Source organism: Plectropomus leopardus, chromosome 23 (genome assembly GCF_026936395.1).
Source record: "Plectropomus leopardus strain MGB_pleo_1.0 chromosome 23, ASM2693639v1, whole genome shotgun sequence".
NCBI classification, from domain to species: Eukaryota; Metazoa; Chordata; class Actinopteri; order Perciformes; family Serranidae; genus Plectropomus; species Plectropomus leopardus.
This window is the reverse complement of record NC_142198.1, coordinates 23,753,938-23,776,495: the sequence shown is the minus strand read 5'-3', so window position 1 is coordinate 23,776,495 and position 22,558 is coordinate 23,753,938. Positions and strand designations below refer to the sequence as shown.

Genomic DNA, 22,558 nt, shown 5'->3' with positions numbered 1-22,558 from the left:
GACTGTCAGCAGCTACACTCACACACTGACATATCCCAGACTGTCAGCAGCTACACTCACACACTGACATATCCCAGACTGTCAGCAGCTACACTCACACACTGACATATCCCAGACTGTCAGCAGCTGCAGCACCTTTCTAGGATTCAGAGAAGTTTCTATGATTTTAGGACATTTCTAAGATTATAGGACATTTGTAGTATTTTGGGACATTTCTAGAATTTTAGGATGTTTCTAGGAGTTTTGGACATTTCTAGGAATTTAATATGTAGTATACAGCAGCCGGTCAGTGACTGAGTTGCACATTTAGCCAATCATGTGCTGAGGCCCTTTGAAAGAAAATATGATGTCAGAGCAGAGTCAGTCAGCAGGTGGCAGCAGCTTCACTGTGTCCTCCACACATCAGACTCTGCAGAGTGAAGAGCTGACAGGAGGAAAATTAAATTAAATTAAATTAAATTAAAAATAAAATAAAATGATATAATAATATTATATTAAATTTTATCTGTAATGCATTTTACATTTGGAACAAATGTAAAATGCATTTGCAAACAAGTGCTCAGAGACACTGTGATGTGTTTCCTGTCAGTATTTCTGCAACAAGATGAGCAAACTTTGAATAAAAACAGTTGTCAGACACATCAGGACACATTCAGGATCTTCTGTGGTTAAAACACACACCCATAAACAGTTGGGCCACATTCCAATACAAATATGTCAAATGAAAACACCCATTCACGCCCACATGCAGTTAACAGATCATTTCCAGTCCTTTCTGAAACACACTGAGCCATTCAGCAATCATCTGATCAATGAACTACTATAATAATAAAACTAACAACAACAACATCCAAAAACAAAGAAAAAAACATCAATATCAGGGCTCCTCTGTCATATCGAAGACCTACTCACCAAATCACCGGTTTGGAAGAAATGCTTTCTGTAAAAAGTCTAACAGGTGAGCTCTCAGGCGCCTAAATTTGGCAATTTTCAAAGAAAACAGGATATTTTATTCAAAACCACCAAAAATGACCTCATTTATTGTTGAACTTTAAAATGTCCAATGGTCTTTGAACACACTGCGTGTTATTTTCTCTTCCTGCTTCCTGATCCTCTGCAGAAAGATTTGCAGAGAGAGGTCTGCACTTTCACACTGAAGTCTCATGTTCAGTAACTCCTGGCAGATTATTCATTAATATTCTGTCCAGGTTTCGTTCTGAGTTTAGGGAGAAATATTTGGCTCAACATCCAGAATAACAAACATGCTTATCATCACATCAGATGAGGAAATGTGTACGTGAGTGTTTATCAGAAAGGAGGAAGCCGGTTTGGGCAGCTGCTCTGTTGCGGCACAATAACGCTCTTCAGCTTTCGGTCTTTAAAAGCTGCAGAATAAGATTAAGTGAAACGACTGAACGAAAACAGCCTCAGCTCGTTTTCTGTGGATAATTACAGACAGATGTCTGATGAGGCTGATGAAACATCAGTGTTTTCTTTGTTCAGTGTAACTGGGCTCAGAGCCAGAGGGACGTGTTAAAACAGGAACTCAAACGTGAAACCACATCGTGTTTCCTTCAGTCAGACTGGAGATCAGAGTCGGACTCTGCAGCTCACAGGTTAAGGTCGAAGATTTGGTTAACACTTGAAACCTAAAACAGTGCCATGGAGGAGTTGGAGGAAAGCGCAGTGTTTATCTCAGAGAGGGAGGCGCTCCGTTTTGGCGGCTGCTCTTCCTGCTCTGAGTTTCGTCTTCAAACTGCAGAATAATTTGCAGCGATCGCCCTGAACACACTCGCAGCCTCAGCTCTTCTCATCGTCTGAAATGATTTTTGATCATTTTCGTTTCCTCTTTGTTCACTTGAACCTGACGATAAACAGGGAGCGCTGCTGGTAAAAACATCACGTGACTTCATGACAGGCTGCCAGAGTTCACGAGGAACGTTTGAAACGTTTCAGCAAACAAGTGTTATCATGGCTGACAGGCCGAAGCCTGCAGCGCGTTTATCACAGAGGAGTTTACCCTGCAGCAGCAGCTCAGAGGAGAGCTCACCGTCCTGTTTGATGTTACTTATGCTGTAAAAAAACATACATATACTGATAAATGTAGAACACTTTGGTCAGTCTGACTTCAGTTCAGTTTTCTGTTTGCACTTTCAGTCTGATCACATCAGTTATTTATACTTTAAACTTCCTGCTGTGAAAAAAACCCGGCTGGCAGGAAAAAATAACACTTTGAATCATCTACTCAAGCTACGTACTCAAGCAAGAATTTAAAGTTTTTGTACTTTCCGTGAGAAGAGTCAGAGAGAAATATTATTCTGAAATACACTAAAGACAGAGTGAAGGCGTCACTGTGGGCTCCAGCTCATTGTGACAAATATTTCTCACTGTTTTCACAAACCAAACCATCATTTCATTAACCTGTTGAAACCTGAGCAAACTGGCTTCATGTCTTTCAAAATCATGGGAAAGAGAGAGATGAGCAACGAAAGAGGAAATTACCCAAAATTGAGCAAGAAATTAACAAAAAGAAGAATATTGCCTTAAAATAAGCACAAAAAATACATAAGTTAATAGAAAATTAATTTTAAAAAAAACAATTCACCTGGAAAAAGTGCTTTAAAATTATATAACTTTGTAGCGTAATTTTAAATATGTAATTCTGATATTAATCATTGAGCCTTTCCTTTTTTCTTTTTTCTAGACATTTTTTTCCAGCTGTTTCCTTTTTTCCAGAACTTTTTTCTTTCGTATTTCCCCTCAATATTATTTCTTAACTTTTTTCTTTTTCTGTAGACATTTTCTCCCTCGCATTTTTTAAAAAAATAAATCTAAAGTCACTAATTTATTACAGTTTGTGAAACATTTCTTGTTAAGTTGCAAGCAGCACAAGGAAAGCAATGTCGAGAAAATAATCAGCAGATGATAAATAAGTTCATGGAGGTCACAAGATAAAAACTTCCAAAGCTGAGATTCGTCACGCTGATTCTTATTTAGACGACAAACCGGACTGACGAGTGACGCAAAACATCAGCAGACGAATGACCTTCGAATCATCGTGTTGATGTGACAAACAATAAAAGCACGAGTTCAGTTTCAACCTTCAGAGAGACGTTCACACCGACAGAGCGACTGAATATCCTGATACAGCAGTTATTGATCAGGAGAAGCTGAATATCAATCACATCACACAGAAACAATCATTCAGTGTCCCTGTAACATCGCGTCGTCTGCCCGGAGGGTAAGAAGCTCCGGCTCTGTTAGGAAATAACGTTACGCTAACGTGAGTTCAAATAAATCATAATAAATAATTCATAAATTATTATAATGGATAATTAAATTTCCCACAGTCCAACGCTTCACACATTTTCCCAGAGTCACTCAGGAGAGTTTAAGGAAATATGTTTGAAACCTGGAGAATAATCAGACATTAGGAGTAGTCCCGTGGGCCTTTGTCATCTCTGAAACTATGTTAATGTTTAGATTTGGGGCAGTTTATAAAACCTTTTTTATCGGCTGAAGCCTCTTAAGGATTAAAATCGCCGCTCTGACAGTCTTTCCATCTCTGTTTGGGTTTTTTAATCATCATGGTCATTCTGTGGAAATACACCACAGGAGGATATCTGAGTGTGACGAGAGGACTCGCGCTGTGGGGGAGGGGACAGAGGTTTTATGAGTCATGTGAAGCCTCATGGTGGTTTTTCCCCACAGCCTCAGACTCAGACGAGACAGCTGCAAACCGAAACATGGACATACCCGCCATTTCCCCGCCTGTGATTACAGGGACGGCCATGTGGAGTCATACAGTTACTCATTTGACGATAAAAGGACTTCGCTGAAACTCGAAATAACGAAGTACCGCCACGTGGATTTTTGCCTTCAAAAAAAAACAAAAAGAAGTTTCAATCCGTGTCTGTGAAAACACAAAGAAGATCAGTTGTATATATATATATATATATATATATATATATATATATATATATATATATATACACACACACACACACACACACACGCATCATCCAAAAGATCATCCAAAACACATCACATACAGATTTATGTGACTGATGAGCCTGTGTAAGAGCTCTATGTAAAGGGAGCGGTGTCATACTGGAGCTCCGTTTTTAAAAATGCTCTTTAGACTTTGGCTTGATCCAGGTTCAACTTTTTAAATCAACAGCTTGTTTCAATGACGAATGTCAGTGTGAACCTGATCCGGGTCAAACTCTCGCGGTTGAGCTGCGTTTGATGGCAGGTAAGATTAGACCTGCGTCAGCGGTTTCTGATAAACAAGAGGTGGAAATTTACCTCAGGACATTTACTCAAGTACTGTACTGTTATTTAGGGGAATTAGAAGGTACTTGTACTTACTCCAGTATTTCTCTGTTTTGTTACTTTAAATTTGTGCTGCACCACATTTATCACACAGCAACATTTTCATTTGACTTTACTCTCTATTATCAATAAAAAAATAAGAACAGTTATAATAATCATGAAAGGGACAATAAAAAGTCAAAGAATTCAAAACACCAGTAACCATGACAACATCTACACTCTTAGGAAGAAAGGCGCTAACTAGAACCATATAGGGTTCCAACTGGAACCCTTTCAGAGGTAACTACATAGAACCTAACATAAAGGATCATAAAAGGTTCCACCTAGAACCCCTATGAGAGGTTAAACAAAGAAAACTCTGTGGTGAAACGGTTCAAATCAGAACCCTCTTTAGAGGTTACATCAAGAACCTTTCCACCCTCTGAGGGTGCTGACAAGACCTGACCCAGGAGGTTCAACCAAGAACCCGTTTGGATTCCACAAGTTTCATCTAGATCCCGACTACTTTAATAACTACATTACCCATAAATCTTTCTCTCACTTACCACAGTTTTAGTTCTTACTGTGAATCTGAGTCTGAGCAAACGGTTCTGTGTTCAGCCTCAGCACTTCAGGGCGAACCCTTTGCGAACCTTTATTTCTAAGAGTGTATGTGAGTTTTATACATTTTCGTTTTTGTGACTTTTTGAGGAAAAAAGTCACATAAAAGGAAATTGTTCCCCTGAAGATCAATATTTTACATAATGCATTTACACAGATTCAACAAAAGTATAAAATCAAGCGTTACACTAAAAACATATAAATGTAACATCCTGAGTGTGTTCACATAATAACAACTCATTTATCAGGTCTGTGTACTTTTACTGAAGTTATATTAAGAGAGTAGCTTTACCTTGTAAAAAAGCAGTTTAGATCGTGGTAAAATTGTTATTTTACAATAAAAGATATGAGCATGCCTTCCACACAGAGCAGGATTATTGAATCAGCTGAATGATTGCACAACATAAGTCTAAAGACACACTAAATACTAATTCAAAAGTACTTACATCTTTTAAAGGGTTTCAAAAGGCAACACACAAACACATTAACATTCATATTTGAGATCATCTGCACACATCATTACTAAATAAAAAAAATATACCTCTTCTATGTCATTATCTGTACAATAACAAATCCAAACAACTTCAGATTATTTAGAAATATTTTAAAGAGACAAAACATATTCTTTGTCGCTTTCTTCTTACTGCCCGTTTGTGTTTTGCTCTGATTTACTGACGATAACGTCACAAATTAAACCAAAATTCACATATTCTGTCACAGCATTCACATGGTGATACATGCATGAAAACCCGCATGTGGCTCATCGTTAAGCTGCTTATGTCTGATATAGACACAACTTTTTAACATGACCAGCAAATTCACATAATACAGCACATAAAATTTAAGGCCAACGCTTTATTCCATTACCACATAAAATCGTGTCCTAACTGGATGCAAATGAGCATCTGATTATCACTTTATCATGTTGCATCTGACGCTCTCTGTCCAAACGGAACCTGCTAAATACGGCACTCCATCATGTAAACAAACCACAGATCAATCAGCTGTGCACTCAGACAATGACCAATGAAAAGACAGCTGAGAACTTATGCCCTCATTAATTCAAATTCACAACATTCGTAAGTTATTGTTGTAACTTCCGGACAGTATCATACCGTCATCTCCACTTTGTAAAACAAGCTACTAAACACTTAACAGAATCACTCAGCTCGCTGCTGACCTCCCTGCAGCCACATGCCAACTTACTGAGGGTTTTGTAGTGAATTGTGGAGAAATGAGTATCTCAATTTGCAATTCCAACTCTGCCATTCCTCATGCACTGTGGCACTTTCAACACATGTAACAGGGATGAAATAAAAACTCAGCATCTCAAAAAAGTTTAACTCAGAACAAAGTGCTTCATTTCAACCTCGTGAATCAGCAATGTCTCTTCCACTGTGCACCAAAAAAACCAAACTGTGCAACTCTGACAAAAGTTGCACTTGAAACTGTGTGTCTAACTGCATCCTTGTGAATCGACCACGTGCACTACAACGCTTTCAAAGCGAGTGACACGAATAAAATAGAAACTGAGTGTCTCACAAAGGTTGCGTTCAAAACGGGTATCGCTCGCAGGCGGTTAGGACAGTCCAACAGAAAACAAGGTGATCAAACTGATTTAGTTTCTAACGCTCGCTCGTCTGGCATCCAGTTAAGACACAGCGTAACTTCCAGCACTTTCTTGTATGGAATACGACTAGGTTCATGCATTACCTGCCCTACACCTAGCCCGATCGTCCATCCAGTGTCATTTAAGTCCCGTGCGATCTGTACACCATCCGGATGACTAAAGCCCCGTCACCCTTGGCTCGGCTTTCCCGCGCTGGCACGTCCTGTCAATTCAGGTGCGAATAACTAACTGATGTAGGGGCGAGTCAGTTATCATTTGAGACACTACAACAGTAACATTTTAGTGAAGCAGACACTGAACTCCATGCTGAGTTTCACAGCAGTGATGTCACCAGCGTGCCCTGGTAGTGTTCGACATTCACTCTTTATTAATTACCAATTCAGGTCGGTTCTCAGGTGGCTAATGTTATTTTTCTATCAGCTGACCCTTGATGAGTGTTCATGTGAAAATTCGGTGCATGTATCACAAAGTGAATGATTATACAAACGTTAAAACTGTATCATCAGCATATAATGAAATACCCAGTTTCTAAAAACATATCTGCAGCACTAATGCAAATACAAATATTTGACTAACAGTTGAAGAGAAGGTTTCACTTGGTTTTACTGCAAAAGGTGGATCAAACCATCAGTAAACATATTATTGATCTCAGCACAAGCTACTGAGAAACAAGGCCTGGATTACTTTCTAAAACTTCAACTTAGAACATATAAACCAGCCTTTTTAAAAGTTGCCCAGTTGCTGGTGTTGAGATCAATATCATGATCACTGATTACTCGATTAACTTTCTGCAGAAAAAGTTATTTTTATTTATTATGTTGATCTTTCTTTGGACTTCAGATATTCATGATGGGTTCACCAGCTTCAGGCAGCTTTAAATTCATCTTCATTAATTTTTTACGTCGGGCAACAAACAAACCAACAACAACAACAACAATCATCATGATGGACGCTGTAACAAAACCTGCTCTCAGTCTCGACTGTCCACCCATGTCTCCTCCATCAGTGTCTCCTCCATCAGTGTCTCCTCCATCAGTGTGACCTGCGGAGCAGAGACAGGTGTGAATGAGCCGTCAGCTGATGACCGAAGAGCAAACAGAACAGAATTACTCTTATAACTGCTTTTATAATATAATATTTCTATATGTAATACTCAATCTTCAGTCTCTGTTTTCTCGTGTGAACGCTGAACGATCTGCAGAGGATCTGGACGTTGTTCTGAGTTTCTCTTCAGGCGTGTAGAAAACAAACGGAGACCGACAGTCACAATCGTTCCCACCGTTCGGAAATACTCATGAGGTTTAGGTGAGCGGAGACGCCTGAGCAGAACTCGCCCGAGTGTGTGACTCCACTAACTCGCCCGAGTGTGTGACTCCACTAACTCGCCCGAGTGTGTGACTCCACTAACTCACCCGAGTGTGTGACTCCACTAACTCACCCGAGTGTGTGACTCCACTAACTCACCCGAGTCTGTGACTCCACTAACTCACCCGAGTCTGTGACTTGCAGTTTAACGATGCCGGTGAGTTTGGGTTCATTCCTCCTGTTGCGTCCTATTCTGTTTACTGAAACCTGACACTCGTATGTTCCGGTGTCGGTAACGCTGGCGTTCTTCAGAACGATCGAAGCGTCTCCGTTCTTCATCTCTGGATCTTTGAGCTCCACTCGATTGTGATACTTTGAATCCATGTAGAGTTTCTGTATTGTCTGACTGTGGTACAGGAAGACAAATTCATCTGAGTTCACTTCAGGTATGTTCCACCGTATTATCATGATGTCCCCGTCTTCTTGAGTCATACAGGGAAGAGTGACGTCCCCTCCTGACTTCACTGCCACACTCTTTATTTCTGAGCAAAAACAGAAGACAAAGGTCGCCTCAGTCAGAATTATAGTTTTCAATATTAAAATCATCATGTCATAGAAGTGATGGTGTGAAATAGCAGCAAAGAAAGTCAGTCAGTCATTTTCTGTAACCGCTGTAATCCTCATAAGGGTCGCGGGGGGGCTGGAGCCAATCCCAGCTGTCATCGGGCGGAAGGCGGGGTCACCCTGGACAGATCAGACAACCACACACACTCAGTCACACCTAAGGGCAATTTAGAGTCACTGATCAGCCTGAGCTGCAGGTCTTTGGACTGTGGGAGGAAGCCGGAGACCCGGAGAGAACTCACGCAGACACGGGAGAACACGCAAACTCTGCACAGAAGGGCCCCGCCCGGACCGAACCCCGTTCCAACCGGGATTCGAACCAGGGACCCTCTTGCTGTGAGGCAACAGTGCCGCCGTGCCGCCCGCACGTATCGTAAGTAAGTATCTCTATAAAAAAAATAACCATGCAGCCGAGCAGCGCGGCGCCTCAGAGGACAAACTGAGGCGCTTTGACAAAGCTTCAGCAGACTCACTCATATCAGAGACTTTTTCCAAAGTCCAGAGGACACGGACACAATTTGAATACAGAGTCAATACATTAAGCAACGTCATGAATATATATATATATATATAACTCCTCTGCCCTGAGGGCAGTCTTCCCTGTAATACCTCCGTGAGACAAACACTTGACAGTCCGCACGCGCAAAACACGCACGCAAACATATGCAAACACGCGCACACACACACAGATCTTACCTTGACTTAGTGCAAAGGCGCAGAAATGTGCGAGCAAAGCCACAAATGGCGCAGATGTTTTTGCAGCCATGACGGCGGTGCACGGAGCGGCTGTCGTCCCGAGAGCTGAATGAGTGACTGTTTCTGTTTCACTGCACTTCAACACACAAAAACACTGCAGCCACACCCTAGTCTATGGGAGGGAGATTTCTCCGAAGTCACGTGATTTACAAGAAACAGACCTGCTGCTGCATTCAAGTACCGTCAGTGACCTACAGTTTGAGTGTGCGATCATAGTGAAACTAAATATAAATACATCAAAAACTTATGAAAAAAACAAACAAAACAACAACAATCATAACAAGAATCCATATATGTGTCAGCAGGGAACGTATGTTACCTACAAGGTGTAATAATGCTTTGAAAAAAACATTTTAATTAAACATTTAAAGCATTATAGGGATGATTATCATTTCATATAATGTTGCTGTGAGGTTACATCACTCAGAACAACAGTCTGCTGGCTGGGATCCCTCTGCATCCTCCGCAGTGGACCTTTACAAAGTCTGTCAGATTAAATCATGCCTTTAACATCAAGCAGATTAAAATGTTTGAAAGTTTTGTACCACACAACATGCTGAACTCGAGTTTTTGAAGAAAATTATGATGTCACTGTTGACCTTTGACCTCTTGGATACAAAATGTCAGAACTTCATCAATACATCCTGTTAGACATTTTTGTCAGATTTTGGTATAATTTGGTCATAATTAGCAAGTTATGACTGAAAAGAAAAGGTTTGATGAGGTCAAAGTGACCTGTGACCTTTGCTAGGACAGAATGACTTAAAGCACATTTCATAACAAAACAATTAAAGTAGAAAATCACATTAATGTATAATATTTTTTTATTTTTTTAAAAGCTTGACTAAAAGCGAATTTTGTGTGCAGAGCAACATGAGTGTGTGTGATATTGTAGCGGGCCCTAAGGGATTAATGTCTTTTAAATCTGTGTTGTTGCAATGATGTCTGCACAACAGATTTACCCTCGAGTACAAATAAGTCAACCCTGAACCTTCATAAGTCCGAGGATCGTATATCTAATGCAGAAGTTCCTCATTTCAGGAAGTCAGGAGGCTTCACAGAAAGAGTTAGTTTTAAACCTGCAGATGGCAGCAGAGATCATCCGCTGTGAAGACAGAGTGACTCCTCATCATTACTTATTTCTCCAGACTGGGGACGCTGATTTGGTTTCTGTTTTACAGGAACTTCAACAGATAAACCAGTTCCAGTGACCCTCACAAGCTGGTACAAGCAGCTAAACCATCAAAAACGATGTCAAAATAAACCCAAAGCTGGTCAAAGAAGCTGCTCAGCCAGTTTCACCGTCTTAAACTGGTCAAGCTGAGTTCCCAGCAGAGAGCTGCAGGTGTGCGATGGAGTCTTAGGGCCATTGTATTTGGACCCTGGAGAACTGTGCTCAGCCTGTTGGCCCCGTGAGCTGGCCCTGGATAAAGGGCCGTCCACACCAAACACTAAAACCATACCCATAACTACAAGAAGACGCACTGAGCTGCTGCTGAACGCGGCGAGGAGGCTGAGGAAAAACCAACACAACGCTGAACGGACATGTTTCACCAAATCCTTCAAGGACCATAGAAACTGAGAGAATCAAACACTTTTGAGAATGAGTCTGATTCCTCTTTTGTTCGGAGTCAGCATCAGTCTGTGGACACTGTGTCCACCAGCGAAGACAAAAACAACTTCAGGGACCCCGTAACATCTGCAAATGTAATACAAATCTGCAGCTTTTAGTGTAATAATCACAAACATAAAAAATGTCTCATTAATGTAACAGCAGTTGTCATCTACACACATAATACGAAAGGTCCTGCAAATGTGCAGGACATTTCGTATTACGTTTGTAGGAAATGTATATTATTATATTAAAAGCTGCAGATTTGTATCACGGCTGTGGATTTTTATTACATTGGTGTTTTGCCGGAGACGGTTTGAAAGTTTGAGGGAAAACCTACTTTTTGTGTCATTTGCAGCCCAACAGCAGGTGATACAACTGTTACTAGCCGTGACTGAGCGATTGCACCAGGTCCTTCCTGATGACACTGAAACTGAAGACTTTAAATTCAGACTTGGCTCTGCAGCCTATCAATCATCAGACTAGGCGAGACGTTTTTTCTTTCTCTCTTCTTCTTCTTCTCCTCTTGATAGCAGTCAGTCTACTGGACAGACAGACACATTTTGTGGTCCAGATTAGATGTTAGTATCTATGTTAGATGTGACGTCTAAATTCGATTCTGATCATGAAATCGCTCTGAGTGACCAAACGACATCATTCGCTGCTTTGGTTGTCCTCACAGTTGTGGTGTGGACTCCACCGTCCACTGGAGTTGCAACACTTTTTAAATTTATAGTTTTTAAGTCACAGTTATGGTTCTTGGTGTGGACGGCCCTTTAGAAGAGGAAAATGGATGGCTGATGGCGGTTTGTTCCAACTAGCGACCCAAACTTGTAGATATTTGATGACCTGAGATGAGACTCAACAATCGACTCTCAGTCTCCAGAATCACAGACCGCACCTTTAAAAAGACACAAAACTGTCTTCACACTCAAGAGCAGAGAGAAGCTCCACATTAGACCCTGGTCTCTAATGACCCCTCTGTCCCCCTGTGGACATGTTTCGTCTTCTTTGCGTCATGTCAGGCCTCTGCAGAGCTGTCACTTCCTGCGTGTGGTTGAAACACGATGAGCAGGACTCCTCCTCGTGATCTCTTCAGTGTGCACAAAAGCAAACCCAGAATAGCTTTTTCTTGGTAACTGCAGGAGAGAAAAACATACAGTTACCACTCTCTCTCACAAATAGGAAGGAAGAGAGTTTAGCCAGCTCTCACATCACAGATTGGTACAGAATGAGACAGACGCCTCTCCTGCTCCGTAAGTACGATCCCTCCCTCAAAATCAAAATTATTGTTCATAGATATTGAGAGACTATTGATCACGGCTGAGAAGGAATCAATAAACAAGAAGCTGCAGAGATTAAAACGGACTAATGTGTTGATTCAGCTGATCAAAATGCTGCATCACTTTACTGAAAGAGGAAATAACAAAATCTACACTGGCTCATAATATCTGTCTGCTCTCCGCTCAACTCTACAGTGCATCTCCAATTAAATCATTTTTAACTTTTGTAATATATGTAGAAGGAAAAAAGTAACACCTTCTCACTTACCACACGCAACGCAACCTGGACTGACATCACTTTTCTTGCGCTGCATTCAGATACTCACAAGTATTTAAACCTTTGAACCCAAAGCAAATTTTCTATTATAAAAAAAATATGGGGGAAAAAGACTGCCAGCAAATTAACAAGAAATGACATGCAAATAGCAAAAAAAAAAAAAAAACAAAAAAAAAAAACAGGAAAAAAGACAGATTTAAATAATTTAGACAATTATTTCAAGCAACAAACAAACTAGGGAACAATGTCCAGAAATTTCTTTTGCTCGTGGTCACAATCATATAGTTAAATTATTTTTACAGAATTGTTATATTTTTCAAGCATCAGTTTCTTGTTTTTTTGTGACTTTTTGTGGTTTTTATTTGTTTTTGCTGTTTTGTTTTTTCCTGATTTTCTTTTAAGTTTCAGAAAATTCTTGCTTATTTTTGGGGAATTTCGTTGCTTGTTGGCTTGAGCAATTGATTGTTTGGGGTTTTTTTTCAAAAAACATAAGAAAAGGGCGATAAACAACTTTATGAGAAACGTATTTAGAAAATTATGTTTAAAAATGCTAGGGAAAAAAGCTTATGAAAAAAAAAGTTGTAATTATTATAATTAAATATCTAAAATTATAATACAGAATTATTATATTTTTAAGCACTTTTTCAGGTCATTTCTTTATTTTACTTATTTCATTTTGTAAAATTGAATTTTTTGTAATTTTCAGATAATTTTTTTTAATACCTTTGACTAATTTCTTGCCATTTTTTGTGTAATTTCGTCTTTCATTGCTCATTGCCTTCTCTCCATGTTTTTGAAAGAAATAAAGCCAATTTGCTCACTTTTAAGGATGTTAATGACGACAGTTTAAATTGTCTTAATTGAACTTGTGTGGTATGGAGTAAATGTGTAGGTGTTAGACTATTTTTGCATTTTTGCTTTTTATTAATTCAACAGAAAAATGACATACCACTCACATCACAGAGGAGATGTTCACAACTTACTTATCACACTTTTGGCCCTTTCATGCCCATTTTCAACACTAAGTACATCTTAAATGGTAATGTTACTTCCCAGAATGTACTTATTAATCCGGCACACACCTCCCACTTTGCCATTTTAGTCTCAAAACAGAAGCATAAGAAATAGAAGTATGACAAAACAGGAATAATAATAACAAAATATAAAGTTAAAAACAAAAAGTGTGCTGAAGAATGTAATGTTTTTTGACAGCCTTGCAGCTGCATGATGTGTGTTTAACTATCCTCTCTCATAGAACTGATTAAAAGCAAATATTTAAAGAAATGCATTTTAAAAAAGTCAATGCTAAAAAGAGATTTAATTTTTTAAATTAAACCTGAATTTGAAGAAAGATCCATGAAATAGAACCTTGTGTAAAGATATGATCCTATCATTTCAACTACTAATAATAATTACAATTCATACATACTTGTGTATCAATATTTGCAGGTCAGGTCTGTCATGACGAGGATAAATGTTGCAGAACAAGATGAAACTGAGATGATTAAGAAACAATAACAGTCAAAGTCTTACAGACACCGCGGCAGGTGCAAAATCAGCTGCATAGATAAATAACTAACCTGAAGCTTCTCAGAAAATTAACAACAGAATGAAATATTGCTAAGGCAACACAAAGCTAACAACATATTTATTCAGTTTTTTCTTTCTTTGTTCAATCTGAAAGACAGAATATTGCCACATCTTTAAATAATTACCTGTAAGTCATTTATTAACGTTTTGTTCGAATATAAAATTGGTTCTTGTATCCTACTGAGCCATTTAAGAGGAAACACATTCATTTAAGTTTAGAAGATATCTAAAGTGTTTAAGTGTTTTAATTTCTCCTCAGTGTCGATCTCGCTGCTCTGCTACACGACCCACGAAGGTGAGTGAACATCTCCTCTGACTGTCACAACGATGATGCTTCGTGGTAAACACGGTCACATTCGTTTTTATAAATATTTACTACTTTCGAGTTGTAAATATGTTTAATAAACAACAGAAAAATATATATAAAAAGAGCACGAGCACATATGGAGAATTTTATCGCATACAGTATATGAACAAAAACAAATTAACACACTACCGGGGGGTCCATGTCGAGCATTTGTAAGACTGTACTTTTTAAGAGAGTTTTGTGTGGACCAGAGGATAATATTTGTATGGGGCTGTTTTGGGGAGCAATGTGGCGATGTCACTGTGGTACGGATACCAGCCCGTCCAGTCCATGTTTGAGCAGTCTGTTCTTAGGAAAGCTCAGAGTTCCTCCACTGCAACACTTGGACCGGTGCACATTGTGTTAGGTGCAATATTTTGTTTGTTCAGTTTGGACTATTTGCATTTTTTTGGGTGATTTGGTACAGCCAGTGCTGTTTTGCTCGTATGTAGTTTGTTTAATTGTGACTGCGCAGCATATGAGTCCAGGATGGACTCCTCTACGGGGAAAATAAAGTGTATCGTATTGTGCCATACTGTATTGTATCAAATCATATCATATCGTAATGTTGTGCATAGTAGTGTATCGTATTGTACCGTTTTGTATTGTATTATACTGCATTTTACTGTATCGTGTCGTCTCATACTGTATTGTCTCGTACCGTATCTTGGCGTATCGTAGCGTATCATACTGTATTACATCATATCCAACTGCATCGTATTGTGTCATACCATACCATATTGTATCAGTTCAATATTATTTATTTAGCCCATTATCACAAATTAAAATCTGCCTCAGAGGGCTTTACAGCAGAAGACATACCTCTGTCCTTAGACCCTCACATCGACAAAGGACCCCCCCCCCCAACAAAAAACAACCTAAAACTGGGGAAAACAAACAAACCCCAAAAAAAGGTAGAAACTTCAGGAAAAGCAACTAAGGAGGGATCCCTTACATGCAAATATCGTAGTTAATGTATGTGTCAATAACAGTCATATGTGAATAATAACAGTGGAGGCATGACTAATAATAATAGCAGTAGGTGGCGTCAGGTAGGACCACAGCATCAGTGCAACAACGACCCACAATCTAGTCGCAGCCACAGGCAGGATCACAGCATCGGCCCATATCGAATCATACCATATTGTATTGTATCGTACCTTTACATAATTGGTGGTGTCTTAACAAACACAGAAGGTTCATTAGACACTGTGTTTGTCCCTCCAGCTCGTCTGTCTGTGAGTCCCAGCAGCTCTCAGTTCTTCAGCTGGACATCTGTCTCTCTGAGCTGTGAGGACGAGGACAGCTCTGCTGGATGGACTCTGAGCAGGAACACAACCAGAGAAACCAGAGCTGAATGTGGAGCTGGTTGGGGAAAAGCTGCTGGTTCTGTCTGTAACTTCAGCTACATCCTCCCATGGGACAGCGGAGTTTACTGGTGTGAGTCCAGAGAGGGAGAAACCAGTAACAGCATCACCATCAGAGTCACTGGTAAGATCAGACTGAGTCATCATCTCTGGAACAATTAGTAAAATGAAGGGTGACCAGAGCAATATCAGACACAGAGACTCTGAACAGTAAATCTGTGAGTCCTGAGCTGTGCGTCACTGACAGCCAGACGTCACCGTTACACGCGTGTGCAGTGCCGCTGCCTTCCAGCTGCATTTGAGAGGTGTTTCTCTGTTTTTGTAGCTACACACCGCTGCATTCCTGGCTGTGTTTGTGTCACTCAAAGGCAAATGTTTCTGAGCAACATATCGCTGCTTTTCCAGCCACATTTGTGCCACTTAATGTGCGATGTACAATTATCTATGTCTTTGAAACGCTGTGGTTTGTGTTCAGATAAAAACGTGATCCTGCAGAGTCCGGTCCTCCCTGTGACGGAGGGAGACGACGTCACTCTGACCTGTCGGACAAAGACGTCCTCCAGCCTCTCAGCTGATTTCTATAAAGACGACTCCTTCATCGGGACCGAGCCTGCAGGTCACGTGACCCTCCGCCATGTTTCCAGGTCTGATGAAGGCCTCTACAAGTGTCACATCAGCACTGATGGAGAGTCTCCGCCCAGCCGGCTCTCTGTCACAGGTCAGAGGTCAAAGGTCAATACCATTATTGATAATGTGACGACACTTCTAAGTTTGCAATCAGTAAATTAATAATAATATATTAATATGTGTGATCTAAATCAGCAGGGACACAAGTTATAAGTTCACTTCTTTTAACAGGTTTAACTTTTCACATGAATAAGCTGAATATCAGGAATTATTTTCAGATCTTTTTTTGGACTTTGAACATAAATTAACAATCTGGTTTAAGTTTAAAATAAAAGCTCCAGAAAAACTGTGAAATGAGTGAAGTTATCTAGTTTTATTTATTATTTATTTGTGCTTTTAACCTTTAAAAACCTCTGCAAACTGGTTTTACTTCTTCCAAAAACGTGCAGAAAGCAATGAGCAAATTAACAATACATGGCCCAAAAATGAGCAGGAAATTAGCAAAAAAAAAACAAAAAGAAAAACATAAGCAAAAATAAAGATCAAATGAAAACAAAACAAAACAAAAAAAAGAATGAATGAATGAATTTGTTTCCTGTAACATATTTTTAGATATACGGTGGAAGGTAACTATACGTGTAGTTTTCCCTACAATTGTTAAAACTGTTTTCCAGGACATTTTCTCGTCATTTCTTACTCAGTTGTTGTAATTTGTGCGACAGTTTTGCCAAGTTGCTCATTGCCTTTTTCCTCATGTTTTTCCAAAGGAATCAGACCAGTTTGTTTCGTTTCAAAGGTTAACCAACACAAGAAAACCAGTGTCTAAAGGGTTAATCTCTTTTTTCATTTTAGAGAAACCCACCACTACAGCTCCTCCGACATCGACCTCTGGGTCCTCCTCTTCCTCGGGTTTCTCTCCTCTCAACATAGTGTTGCTGCCTGTGGTTCTGTCTCTCTGTGCTCTGGCGTTGCTGGTTTTACTGGTTTTACTGGTGAGACGATGCATCAAAAGCAAACCTAAAGGTGCAGACAACAAAAAAGACACACTGTGTTTCACATGTTATTCACATCCATGTGCAACAGTTGACATGTTTTTGCCATTTTAATGTCTTTTCACATTTTCACAAAAAATTTCAAGTTGCAGTTTTTAACTTTAACCACAAACGTCCATCAGGATTCTCACTTTTCTGTTAACACACGTCCTCGCCCTCCTCGTGAGGTCCATTTAGTTTGCTCTTGAGCTTTTGGTCCAATCACATGATGCTCCTCAACAGATTAAGTTTGAAACTGTAGATGATCCAATTTCCATTGTTTAACCCCTTAAAAACCAGATTGACGTCACTTTTCTTGTGCTGCTTTCAGGCACCGTTGATAATAATTCAAACCTTTGAGCAAATTGTTTTGATGTCTTTTAAATGGAGAAAAGGCAGTGAGAAACTTGGTAAGAAATGTTTCACAAATCTCAAGAAATTAATAGATAATACTTTTTAAAAAAAAGCAAGGGAACATATTTCTAATAACCATAATAACATTCAAAGTTATGTAACATAATCATTATTTAATTAATAATTTACCTTTTTTAAATAAACTCAATAAACTAAAAAAGTCTTTTTGGGTAATTTCCTTTTATTATTATGTATTTATTTATTTATTTATTTATGTGTTTGTTTATTTATTTTTCTTTACTATTTCTTGCAAATTTTTGGGTCATTTCTTCTGTCATAGCTCATTGCCTCCCTCATAAATTTTTCAACAAAATCCTGCCTGATCTGATCAGGTTTCAAAGGGTTAACGGGGACCTATTCTGCTCATTTTCAGGTTCATATTTATATTTATATTTTGTGTTTCTGCCAGATCATGTTTTCATGCTCTAATCTTCAAAAACACTTTATTATTTTTCATGTTGCCTCAAGCGTTGAAATTAGATTGGATAGTAAAATCTGTTTATTTTGGTTCATTTCAGCCGCTGAAGTTAGAAAAGATGACATCACTGATGACATCACATACAGCGATGTCAAAATATCACGTAACCTGCAACAGCCAATCAGACGGAGCAGAGGTAATAACTGCTTTATTGTGTGTATGTAGCCTTGTTCTAATCTCCTTCTGGGGCCCACTGGGAGTTTAAGGACTTGAGGACATTTTGCAAAGTGAGGACATTTTTATTACAAAAGATTATTTTAGAAAGTGTGTTAATTAACGCAAATCAATATTTTTTAGTTGACAAGGTTCCGGACTGTAGTGAGGTCTATTTAAGGTGACGACAGTGTGTGTTGTGCTTTGCATGTGTCTGTTTTGTAACCTGTGGTTAACAGAAGCAAACAGCTCTGTGGTCATTCAATTTCCTGTTTCTGATGAAAAGACTTCAGCTGAAAGTGGACCTGCAAACATCTCACTGCATGACTGTGAACGAAACAAAGAAATAATATGAATTTATTATAAAAGTGCACATTACAAATCTCTGAATACTCATAAAAATGACTGATAGCAGGCGAACTGTTGTAACATTTTACTCAAACACAGTTATTAATCACTTTATTTTATACACTTATTTGCCATTTTCCCACAAACTGCAATAGTTACCACTTTTATTTTTTTAAAAAAATACTCTTTCATTTCCATGCTATGCATTGGTTACATTCATATTTATGACACAAACATTTTATATTTAAGCAGTTTTAGTACTCACATCTAAATGTTGACTCATTTGTATATGAAGTATGAAGTGTTAAAAACGTATAATTGTGCACTTTGTGTGACTTTCTGACACGTTTGTCCTGCAGTCAGCATGTCGACTCGTCTTCATAAAAGCCTGCAAAAATTTAAATTAATTAAAAAGAAAAAAAAGACTGTCAAAACATAAATTGTACTTCAGTTTAACAAGTAACTTTCGCACACCTTTGTCTTAAACCTATGTCCTGATACTTGCTGCGATGACTGGTTATTTTTTCAATGTCCTTTTTTTAATGCTATATGAAATTAAATATTATTGTTATTATTCATTTTAATTGAAGCTTAAATAATCTGAACTCTTTCTGTTTAATGGTTAATACATTAGAAGTAGTAGTAGCTGTTGTAGTGGTATCAGTTTCAGTACCTGCAAAGATATAAGGTGTATTTGTTTTGTGTCCCAGAGAGTGATCCAGCTGCAGTCTACTCAGCTGTGAGGAGACCAGAAGATGTCAGTTATGGACAAGTAGTGTTCAAAGACATCAAATCCAAAAGGACGAGAGGTACATCGATCCGTCTTTGACTCCATCATGGACTGACAGCAGTCTGTTTGAGAAACATACAGAAGAGTTCAGCTGGTCACAAACAAACAGGAGGAAATCATGCATTTGTCTGGGACTATTTTCAGCTGCGGATTAATCCACATTTAGTGCTCTAGTGGCAGCAATGCGTATCTAAAACTGAGTGAATGCACAAATATTCTAATTTTTTTTTTTAAAAAAGATTCCAGTAATATTCCTGTTGTTGGGAACTCCTGGTTCAAAGTATTAAACACATTGCTATCAGAAATAATTAATAATAATAATTAACCATAATGATATATAATGAGATTTAATTTACATTAAACCACCTCGTGGGTCACCATTTCCAAAAAAAGTTCAAGAATTGCACGGTCGCAAAATGTGACTAAATAGGACTGGTCTGAAGCGAGCGCCGAAGCAAGTCTCATGCTGGGGGCAAAAGAAAGTAGACAATTTATTCTCTTGAAAAAAAAAAAGTATTTAATACTTGTATGGGTTTTTTTTTTCACTTTGCATGTGAAACCACAGCAGCTACTTCCTCCTGTTGGTTCTACTGAACTGTGGTGTAAAGCCGGTGAGCTGGTCTGCTTTAGCTGACAGTGACGCGTTTTGTTCTTTGTGGTTAAATGTATCAACTTTTTTCAGTCGAAGCGAGCAGCTTTGTGATCGTCCAGTTTCCTGTTTTTAATAAATGCCCTGCAGCTAGTTTTGGTCTTTCATTGCTCACAGCAGCACTGAAAACCACAGTCAGGCACAAAGTCCACTAATCTGATCATAATTTTACATCAACAATGATCTTCAGCAGTAATATTAATATTCATATTTATATCGCATATGTTGCAGAACTATCAGTAGTTAGCGCTAACACAGTATCAGTAACAGTATTGGTATCTGTAAGTTAATCTAAGTTAATGTTAGTAAAAGTCAGTTAATCTAAATTAATGTTAGATAGTTAATGTAAGTTAATGTTAGTAAAAGCCAGTTAATGTAATGTTAATTTAAGTTAAAGTTAGCTAATGCAAGTTGATGTTGATGTTAATTTACATAAGTTAATGTTAGGTAATACAACTTAATGTTGGTTTATGGTGAAGTTACTGTTAGTTAATTTAAGTCAATATTAGTTGATGTAAGTTAATGACCATTAATGTTAGTTGATGTCAGTTAATGTTAGTTAATGTAAGTTAATGTCAATTAATGTTAGTTAATGTAAGTTAATGTTAGTTAATGTAAGTTATTAACTATTAATGTTAATTAATGTTAATTTATGTTAGTCAGTTAATGTTTCTTAATGTTAGTTAATGTAAGTTAATGTTAATGTCTGTTGATGTAAGTTCGTGTTAATGGAAGTTAATGATTATTAATGTTAGTTAATGTAAGTTAATGTTGATGCCTGTTAATGTCTGTTAATGTAAGTTAATGTTAGTTAATGTCAGTTAATGTATGTTGTATGCACTGTATTTTCCAGAGAGTGAACCAGCAGCAGTCTACTCCGCAGTGAAAACAACAGAAGACGTCAGTTATGGACAAGTAGTGGTCTGTCCAAACAGGACGAGAGGTACAACTGCTCTTTAATACTGACCTTTAAACAGAGACAGGTTAGCTGTTTTATTAAAATGCAACCCATTTTATTTTTAGCCTCCACGCTGTTCCCACTTTACCACTTCAAAGTACATAAACACAACCACGTTTGAAAAACAACTTCCCAACGGAAGCTACGACCAACTTCAGACATCACATAAACGCAGCATAACATTTTAGATCAAACTGCACTGATGTGTTTGACTGTGTTTGCAGGAACTGTATGCAAAACTACATGTATATTATTATTAACATTTCCTTGAGTAGTCGATTGACCCTCACAAAGGTTCGATTTAGTTCAGAGAAAACAAACTGACTCAGACTTCAGCACCACGGACAGCACCATGGATTCATCAACACTCAGTTCTCTCAGTTTGTCTGCTGATATTTCAGAGCGTCAAACTCCAAAAACTCCAGTCAGATTATCATCAGCCAGACATGACTGACAGATCCAACCCAATGAACAATATTAGAAACTACATCCTGCTCCAGACGTGAAACGAGTAAAACAACATACTGCTGAGAAACTCTGTTTTTAGATATTAGCTGCAAACAAACAGCAGTCTGATAAAGTAAGAATTTAAACTACATTTCACTAAAAATTGACCTCAAATTAGATTTTTTTTGTTAGTGTGGAAGTGTGAGTTCTTAGGGTTTCGTAGCACCTTCCAGATGTTAACCTCTCCTCTCTGTTATTATCTCGAAGGTGCTACAGAACCCCAAAAACTCAAACTTCCAGACTAAAAAAAAGGAAAAGTGATTTGCCTATTTTTTTGTAAAATGTAATTCAAAGATCAAAAAACAGCTTCTACCCCTCAAACCTCTGCATTACATAATACAATTCAACTACACATCATGGACTTTTATTTATCAATTATTATTTAAAATGTGCACGTAACAATGTGCAATAACTCGAGACTGTGCAATATTTATTATGAGCCACCTGCTGCTTTTTATATTTTTTAAAAATTATTTGATTATATTTTACTTATTTATTTTGAACATGTCAAAAAGTCTCTTATGTAGTCTAAACTGTGTGTGTGTGTGCGTGTGTGTGTGTGTGTGTGTGTGTGTGTGTGTGTGTTTAGAGTATCCAGCAGAGCCGGAGGTCGTGTATTCGTCACTGAGGTAGAACCTTCACACCAGTCTGACCAGCCGGCCTGTCACATTCACCGCTTTCATTTCTTAGTTTTAAATTATACTGCAATATATATATATTTTTTTTAATTCTTAAAATGTTTTGAAACATGTAAAAAGTCAAACTAAAGATTAAAATAAATTGAAATTAAAAAATTAAAATTATATTTTTAAGATGCCTTAAGTGTTTCAGTCCGGTGAGGAGAACCTGATGAAAACAAAGAAATGGATCATTATTTA

At 38.3% G+C, this 22,558-nt stretch overlaps 2 protein-coding genes across 5 annotated transcripts in view; one reads left to right on the top strand and one right to left on the bottom strand.

The window, feature by feature from the left end:
• The window catches only part of LOC121964237 (uncharacterized), a 22,184-nt gene extending 12,835 nt beyond the window's left edge, over window positions 1-9,349 (bottom strand). The window contains exons 1-3 of the mRNA XM_088074048.1: window positions 9,191-9,349; window positions 8,056-8,412; window positions 7,407-7,607 (exon numbers count right to left, since the gene is read on the bottom strand). Coding sequence (XP_087930174.1) covers window positions 7,407-7,607; window positions 8,056-8,412; window positions 9,191-9,260 — 628 coding nt within the window. The 5' untranslated portion in view covers window positions 9,261-9,349. The remainder of the gene's footprint in view (window positions 1-7,406; window positions 7,608-8,055; window positions 8,413-9,190) is intronic.
• Window positions 8,732-22,558, top strand: LOC148185805 (uncharacterized). 4 transcript variants are annotated; one of them, XM_088073473.1, is made up of 10 exons: window positions 8,732-8,871; window positions 10,432-12,118; window positions 14,272-14,307; window positions 15,586-15,849; window positions 16,201-16,443; window positions 17,205-17,375; window positions 18,316-18,411; window positions 19,487-19,585; window positions 21,069-21,158; window positions 22,270-22,558. In XM_088073473.1, the coding sequence occupies exons 2-10, from the start codon at window positions 12,094-12,096 to the stop codon at window positions 22,311-22,313; spliced, it is 1,068 nt and encodes a 355-aa protein (XP_087929599.1). In that variant the 5' UTR covers window positions 8,732-8,871; window positions 10,432-12,093; the 3' UTR covers window positions 22,314-22,558. The 4 variants fall into 4 exon arrangements, with proteins under 4 accessions (XP_087929599.1, XP_087929601.1, XP_087929600.1 ...); XM_088073475.1 differs by lacking the exon at window positions 14,272-14,307; XM_088073472.1 differs by lacking the exons at window positions 8,732-8,871; window positions 10,432-12,118; window positions 14,272-14,307 and having other exon boundaries at window positions 14,321-15,849.